This window comes from Agrilus planipennis, unplaced genomic scaffold (assembly GCF_000699045.2).
Source record: "Agrilus planipennis isolate EAB-ADULT unplaced genomic scaffold, Apla_2.0 scaffold81, whole genome shotgun sequence".
Classification (NCBI taxonomy): Eukaryota; Metazoa; Arthropoda; class Insecta; order Coleoptera; family Buprestidae; genus Agrilus; species Agrilus planipennis.
Window position 1 is genome coordinate 139,839 of NW_020438902.1, and position 8,597 is coordinate 148,435.

The window sequence follows — 8,597 nt, forward strand, 5'->3', positions numbered from 1 at the left end:
GAACAAAATATCATCAGGAACTGTTCTTCAGCTAACCGTTGCCTTACACCTATTGGTAGAAAGGCTTTACTGTAATATATATGTTAATTATCGCCACTGCAGCTTATCTAATTAACAGAACTCAAACTCTATCACTAAAATACAAGATACCAGAAGAGATGTGGATCGGCCAGAAACCAAACATTAGCCACTTAAGAGTATTCGGGTGTAAAGCAATGATTCATCTTCCCAAAGAAAAGAGAAGAGAATGGGATCCAAAAGCACAGAAAGCAATATTCATAAGCTATTGTGATCATACAAAAGGATTCAGATTTGTATTACCTGGTTTCAGAACTATTATGAAAAGTAGAGATACAGTCTTCCTTGAATCTACAGTACAAATGAATTGTGTTCCGGTGAATTTGATAGAAAACAGCTCAATGTGTGACTCATCATCTGAACCAAATAACAATCTTCGAGCTCTGACTTTAATGACACCTTATCATTCCCAAACTGATTTTTACTAAAACAAAAAACTGACGGTGACAGTATTTATATGGCTAAACTAATAAAATGGTTTCAGATTTTTCCTATAGTGTTTTGATTGAGTGGTTCACGGTCGAGAGGCAATCTTCATGTCAATCATCTGAAACAGTAAATCTTGGGACATTATCAGCTCGTTGCATATTGCACTATTATATTCGGCCTCGTCTCATAAATAAACGTGTATTGTAGTACCTCCGCCACTGGCTAAATATTCACAACTTTAAAGAAACTACTATGACTCCTCTCCACTCTCTGTCGCGTCCGTTGCCTCAGTCTTCGTTTTTGTGTGGAAGTATTCACACGTTGGTCGCATCCGTTTACGAAAACGTTTGCTTAACGTTGACATTATGCCTCGAAAAATCACCAAACGAAAAAGGAATCCGAATAATTCTAAGGATCGGCATGGAGTTTTTAAAATTCTAAAGACTCGAAATTAGACTGGAAAAAAATGGAAAAATGCAATAAAAACATGGCGGAGCACCGAGTTACAGGTCGAGTTCGAGTCCTATCATCAAACACAGACAGTTCGAGCGAGGGAGAAGGCAGTGTAAATGTTTGTGCAAGAAAGAGACTCTACAGCTCCTCTATATCGTCGCTTTCTTCGTAAATGTCAGCTCACAGTGCTGCGTTGTCAGAGCTACCGAAGCGGAGTCTTTTGATGCTAATTATAGACACAGAGACGGTGCGAGTGACCGTACCACATCAAATCGAGGCAATGCCCAAGAGAGTGGACCCAGCGGTATTGCTACCGTTGTCAGTTCTGGTTTACCCAGTACGGGCTTTTTATTTTCTTATGGAAATGAATGTTTGAGGGAAACATTCTAAAGATTTCCTGCTTGGGTTACAGACAAATAAAATCAAGAGTTTTTCTCTCTCTCCGTTTATGGTAACGGAATTAAATGCATGACTTCCGATTAGGACATCGGAAAAAAATGCTTGGCTTATGCTTTCGATTTGTGACAATAGATCTTTTATCTTACATAATGTAGATACTTAGAGATCACTGGTCAATCTCTTCCAATTTTATTCTTTTAGACAATTCTACTGAAATACTTAAGGAAGCCTCAAAGTTGCAGCAGGAAATTATTTCCCTTCTGGGGAATGATGAAAAACCGGAAACGGTCTTTGAGGGTCCAATACATGCGAATATTGCCTCTCGTTGGTCACACATTTTAGCGTCTGGTCTCAGTGAGGAGACCATTAAAAAAATTATCAGCTAAATACTTGCCTCCAAGTAATTGCGTGCTGTTGTGCCCACCAGCATTAACCCGGAAGTAAAACATACTTCCTCTGAATCAGTTTTAAGAAGGAATGTGCGGATGTCTCATCTGCAATAGCAATTGGGGGCCAGCTTAACCGCAATAGATGTGACCTTAACCAGTCTCATACGAAACTCAACCCCTGATAATAAAAAGTACATACACCTGCTTAGTGATGCAGGTATAATGTTGACTAACATATGTCATTCGGAATCAATATCCCGCAGGGAACTTATAGCAATCAACCTTAATAAAGACCTTAAAGGCATTTTAACAGACACTACAATTACCGAGTTTCTCTTCAGATCTGACTTAGATAGCAGGATAGAGTCACTAAAGGAGCTACAAAAAATCAGGACAACAATTATGGGTACAGAAAAGACTTGTACGACTTTCTACTCAGAGATTAGCAAAAGCTTTAACTTCCAGAAGTCAGGGAAACTTCAGGAGTCCACCTACTCGAAAGTATGGGGCCAAGAGCAGTGGACAGTCCAATCAGGCTCCAGTGAACTTGACACACAGAAAAACTCGACAATTTCAGGGAAGAAAGATGGACAACAAGACCAATCAGCGAAGTCGTCAATATCCGTAGTAGACACGCAGGACAGTGAGTCCTGTGGACATTTAAGAATTTTTTCAAATAGATGGAAAAAAATTCCTGCGTTCAATAAAATATTATTACATATTAGAGGAATTAGTATTCCATTTTATAAAAAACCAAGACAATTAAAAAAACCAATAGAAAATAATTGATCGAACAGGGAAAGTCAAATTATAGGGGATTTATTAAAGCAGTTATTACAGCTATTTCTGTTGCGAAATACTGCAAAACCCAGTTTGTTTCAAAAGTTTTTACTGTAAGTAAGCCGAATGGTTCACATCGTCTAATCTTAAACCTCAAAAAATTGAATGAGTTTGTAGAGACTAAACATTTTAAGATCAAAGATAACAATCTAAGGTTCCTAATAAATTATGAAAAGTGTAACTTATCACCTATTAACAGTTGTGCTTTCTTAGGGTTTATTTATGATTCAAATACCAACAAACGGGAACGAATACTTAAAATACTAAAACGCCTATTCAAAATATCTGAATGCACAATTAGACAGTTTTCAAAGTTTTTTGGAACCATCGTCTCAGCTTGTCAAATACGGTTTTTTACATACAAAAATTTTTGAATGTCAAAAAATGTTAGCCTTAAAAAAATCAGGATGAAATTACAATGCACTTATGAAAATTTCCGCATATTTGATAGACGACCTGAATTGGTTCATTAAAAATGTTCCAAAATCTTTCAATAACATTCGAGTCGACAAGTACCATATGGAAATTTTTACGGATGCTTCGGGTTCAGGCTGGGGAGCTTATTGTAGGGGTAACAGCGCTCATGGTTTCTGGTCGAAATTATCAAACTGCAATTTTCTTTGTCGACTAGACAATACCGCAGCTGTAGCCTGCATAAATAAAATGGGAAGTGTCCGTTTTAAACATTTACAAGAAATTACGTCTAAAATTTGGAATTGGTGTGAAGAAAGAAATATATGCATTTTAGCTAGTTATATCAACACCAAAGTCAATAGAGACGCTGATATGGCGTCGCGTCAACATAGAGAAACAGAATGTAGTTTATCAGTTGACGCTTTTCAAGAAATTGAGACAGTTTTTGACAAATTATCGGTTGATCTTTTTGCTAGTAGGATAAATAAAAAATGTCCAGTTTTCTTCTTGGGTAAGAGATCCAGAGGCATTTGCGGTGGATGCATTCACTGTTAATTGGAAAAATCTTAATTTCTATGCGTTTCCGCCTTTTGCATTGATCTTACGAATGTTGCGAAAGATCATTACAGATGAAGCCGAAAGAGTGGTGGTCATACCCCTCTGGATCTCCCAACCATGGTTCCCAGTATTTCAATCATTACTTATTGGAGAACCTATCATTTTCAAACCTAAAAAATTTTTGCTCTCTTTCAATCGAATTCCACACCCTTTATGGCAAGTAGCAGGGAAATTATCAGGAAAGCCCTCTCATTAGGGGGGGTACCACAGGATTCTTTGGAGATATGCCTGCTATCAATAACACCAAATACCTTAAATCAATATTCTTGCGACTTAAGGTTGTGGTGGAAGTTCTGCTCTAAAAACAATATTAACGTGTTTTCTATAAAAATTCCACGTGTTTTACAATTTTTAACGGATCAGTTTAAAAAAGGTGCTTCTTATGGTTCGTTTAATGGCTACAGATCGGCTCTAGCACAGATAGCGGGTCCGAACCTAGCACAAAACTTTAGAATCAAGAGATTCTTCCGAAGCGTCTTTCAGAAAAATTAGTTACTATTTTAGCACTTGCTACAGGGCAGCGTATTCAAACATTAAGTCTCATTGAAATTAGTAACATATTAATCCACCCTGATCGGATCGAGATAAAAATTCCTCGTAAAATAAAAACAACATCTCTCAAAAGAACTCAACCATTTTTAGTCTTGCCTATGTATCATCTGGATCCCACAGTTTGTGTAGCCACAACATTGCTACGATACTTAGATGAAACGAAGGACTTGAAGGTCCTTGGGACTTATCACACATAAAAAACCCTTTCGAAGAGCAACATCGCACACTCTTGCTAGGTAGATGGATAAAAAATGTATTGAGAAAAAGTGGAATCGACATAAACACCTTTAAGGTGCAGAGTACACGTCATGCAGCAACGTCAGCGGTAGCTAAGAAGGGCGTAAGCTTTCACTCTATTAGACTTGCTGCAGGTTGGACCCAAAATTCAAGATCATTTGCGAATTTCTATAATAGGACTATAATAGACAATAAAAAGTTTGCTAACACATTATCAGCGTCTGTTTGTTAAATTTAGGCATGCAGATGTACTTGAGTTACCTATTACGCTTATGTATCAATAACCTTGTAGTTATTTGGTTTTCATATTTTTTTTACTTTATACTTTTGTACCATTAATGGTAATTGTTTTTTGTTTTTTCGATTAAATAAAACATATCTTCATAATAATAATATACCCATGTTTAAGTAATTTTCTGTTGGAACTACTTTAAACAGCTGCAATACACGTTTATTTATTTCGACGAGGCCTTCATATAATCAAGATCGAACATCACTTAAGGTAAGTTCTTTGGTCTTACGATTATTTGAAATAAAATTTTATGACACATTTATTGATTTAAAAAAGAAACATGAACGAGTTTCTTATTACGAATTTGTAAGTAATGAAATAAAACGGTTATTTTTCTCTTTTCAGAATACATTAAAACGCCAGTTAGAAATCTCCCAACCCAATAAAAATACAGGTCGGACGAAAAAAGCTGGCGAACGGTCGCGCAGGCACTTGCCCATTTATGGCCTATTTGGGTAGATCACTCCTAACTGATACACAAATAAATTTTCAGTAGGCGTAAACTATTATATTAATACAGACAGAACAGCGTACTAGGAAATAGTATACAAACATAACAAAAAAAAATAAATAAACCTAATGTTTTTTTTTTTGTAGTTAGTTTTCACATTCACGGCCCTCATCGAAATAAATTTTACTGTCATCGACATCAACAATTAGTTCTTCTGTATGTATGTCGATTACTTGCCCGTTATCTAACACATTTAAATAAATCATGTTAAACTAAATTACTGCGCCTATTTCTTTTTTATATAAACTTTAAATATTTACAACAGGAAAGCCAACCGAATAACTACATCTTTTTTTTAATTTTGTAAACTGATCATTTAAATATTTAATCTACGCCCCTAGTAGGGACACTGAAGAAAGAGGGCTGTAATTGTTATACCTAAAACTACCTACACTTGCCACTGCGGATCCACGCCATTTTAAGATTTCCGCCAGCTTCGAGCGTCAGGTCTGTACAATTTTTAAAGTATTATTATGGTTATTTTTTACAGCATCGGCCAATCTGTCGGTTTTACTATCTATTATTATCATTAGTCAGAGTTTAATATAAACAACAATTGCGAAGAGAATTTATTTTTTTTTTATATAATAAATTTCAGCTTGAGAAAATTTCGAATAATTATTAATAACTAGGCATAATTTGAATACATCATTTTATAGTACAAAAAATTTTTAAATAAAAGACTCAAAATAAGAACATAAAATAATTAAAAAAAATTGTGTAATTGAAGTAAAATTTAAGTGCAGATATTTACTTAAATAATAAATACACATTATTTATTATACAACGAATTTGAAAAAGAATGTATAACATTAGGATTTTTGTCAGATAGCTGCACTTAGAATTTATTGTTTTTGATAAAAGAAAACCTAAATGTCTGTCCCAAAAATATCAAACAAAAAAATATCAAAATTCTTATATGCGATGTAAATTTTACGATCTCTTCACATTTTTTTATTATACAATAATTATCCAGTATGGTGCTTTTATAAAAGATTAGTATTTTCTAGTTCATATAAAATTAAATTACAATTCCAAACTGAATGACATAAAAGCAACATACTAGAGTATTACAACTTCCCCTCCCAATTTTGAATAATTTGTTTATTTTTAATATTGACCTCAATAAAAACTTGTACTACGGCCTAAAATAATTTTATAGTCAAATCCCTAAATGTAGGCCCGTAATTTCACAAAGATTCATACCAGTTCTATGTAAAGAATGGTTGTTAAGAAGAAAATTTAATTTCTTCCTTTGATTATAATGCGTAAGTCTAGTTTCAACAGTAGCGAAACTAGCTAGTGAATCTCCTTTGAAAAAATAATCGATTAACGCCTAAAGCGGCAGCATATCTTCACTTCTCATGTAAATGTTCCATCAACAATTTCAGTCTATTCTATTATTTATCGTCTAATCACTGCTGTATAAGAAGTTCTAATAACTTTAGACCGCAACTCATGTTGAATAAATAAATGAGATCCGTAGCCTGATTTTACGTTGAAAAGCCCAATTTTTACATTATGGGAGATTCTGGTGGAAGTCACAACGTAAAAATGAGCCGAGTGAAAAATGAAACGTAAAATTAAAGCACATTTTGTAGCTTACCAGTTGATTAAAAGTAGATTGAGTCTATAATTACAAAAAAAAAATTTTAATGTCACGATACATCTCATCTCTACTGGTAAAAATAGAAATTTTGAATTTTACGTTCCATTTTTTTTTGTAACTTATAAAAGCGCAACTTATATAATAAATTAAGTAACACCGTTCTACAAATGAACAAAATTCATTCGGACGTTTCCACTGACAAAGCAGATAAATTCCATAGAAGAATGTTAGTTCTTTAAAAGGTAACAAAAACAGTATTATACACGAAAGGTGTTCACTGTACACTAGCCTAGTATGACGACATTACTTTTCTTCGTGAGGTTCATCCTCCATATTTGTTACATACAAGGCAGGATCAATCACTTTCGGAATAGGTTTGATTTCTGTACCTAGCTCTTGTTCAATGCGATGCAAAGCAAATCTGTCGTCGTATGTAATTAAATTGATGGCAATACCTAAATGTCCAAATCTGCCAGATCTGCCAATTCGGTGTAAATATGTCTCTGCCATTTTTGGAAAATCAAAGTTTATTACAACATTGACCGCTTGCACATCAATCCCTGTAAAAATAAATATAATTGTAGGTATGTCAAACTATTAGAATTGTTAGCATTTATATTTATCTTTCGTAGATCCCCTTAGTATTTAAAGTGAAAGTCCGCGACAGTCATATCGGTCCAAAATTATCGATTTTTAGTACATGAAAATTAAAATAAGTTCTGTGTGAACTCAATTATCTGAGGATGACACCCTCGATATCGAAACGCGATTTAAGTTTTTACATTATGAGAGATTCTGGTGGAAATCGTTTATTATGAGTATAACTTTATTATTATTATACAAAAACTTTCCACGTTAGCGAAATAGATTTCGTTTCATCTATAGGTTCTCTGTTCAATTTTACGATAGACCAAATCAAAATAAATATTAACCTGTTATCACCGAATATTGGCGAAAGTAATGACTAATGCTCATGACTAGCAAAATTTTCTAGGGTTGTATTCAGTCATTACATGAGTCTTGACGTATTTGCTTACAATAACTATCGTATTTTCTAGTTCTAGTTTTCTTACAATTTTTTTTGTCCATTAATCACGCTGCTTTACTCACCCTTCGCATTTACTTAAGCTTAAGTTTACTATTTATTTGAAACACCCTGTATATCAATATAGGGTAAGTCAAATGTTCATGATGATGACGAATAGCAGTACAAAAACAACAATCCATTAGATCATCATAAAAATGATTTAGCATATCTGTCCCTCAATTTCGTCATTTATTGACGAAATGACTCTCTAAATATGCGTTTAAGCAGCAGTCGAATACAGTTCCGGCCGTGATGCACCTTTACGTTGCTACTCCTACGACCTGCTTCTGAACATCTACACCAAGATAACTTGGCAAATTTGGTCCATGTGGGGTGTATCTCCACTTTTAGTCATTACACATCTGTATTCTGTGTTATTTTAAATAGCTGTAACTTGCATACTAATCAGAATTACCTTGATTAACAGTTATATTTTAATGTAATAAGCCGCCACTAGCTTTATCGTGAAGTATAATAAAAAAAAAAGAAACGAAGCAAAGAAACATCTACATAAGCAAGTAAAATGCAAATAGAAACATGTCCGAGTTATGAATTATTGAAAGTCTAAATATGCATAAAAGTCGCTATTCTCTATGCTTCAAAGTTCTTCAAAAATAAGTTTTTTTACAGCTTACATTTTATATACATATATATTTATAAAATAATATTTTTTTATATCTCGGATAAAA

General features: G+C 34.0%; 1 protein-coding gene across 2 annotated transcripts in view; it reads right to left on the reverse strand.

Annotated features, from left to right (window-relative positions):
- Positions 1–5,768: 5,768 nt before the first annotated feature.
- Positions 5,769–8,597, reverse strand: part of LOC108737217 (putative ATP-dependent RNA helicase me31b) — a 20,857-nt gene continuing 18,028 nt past the window's right edge. The window contains exon 8 of one of the 2 annotated variants that reach the window (XM_018469941.1): positions 5,769–7,381. In XM_018469941.1, coding sequence (XP_018325443.1) covers positions 7,125–7,381 — 257 coding nt within the window. In that variant the 3' untranslated portion in view covers positions 5,769–7,124. The remainder of the gene's footprint in view (positions 7,382–8,597) is intronic. The other variant, XM_018469942.1, reaches the window with a different exon arrangement.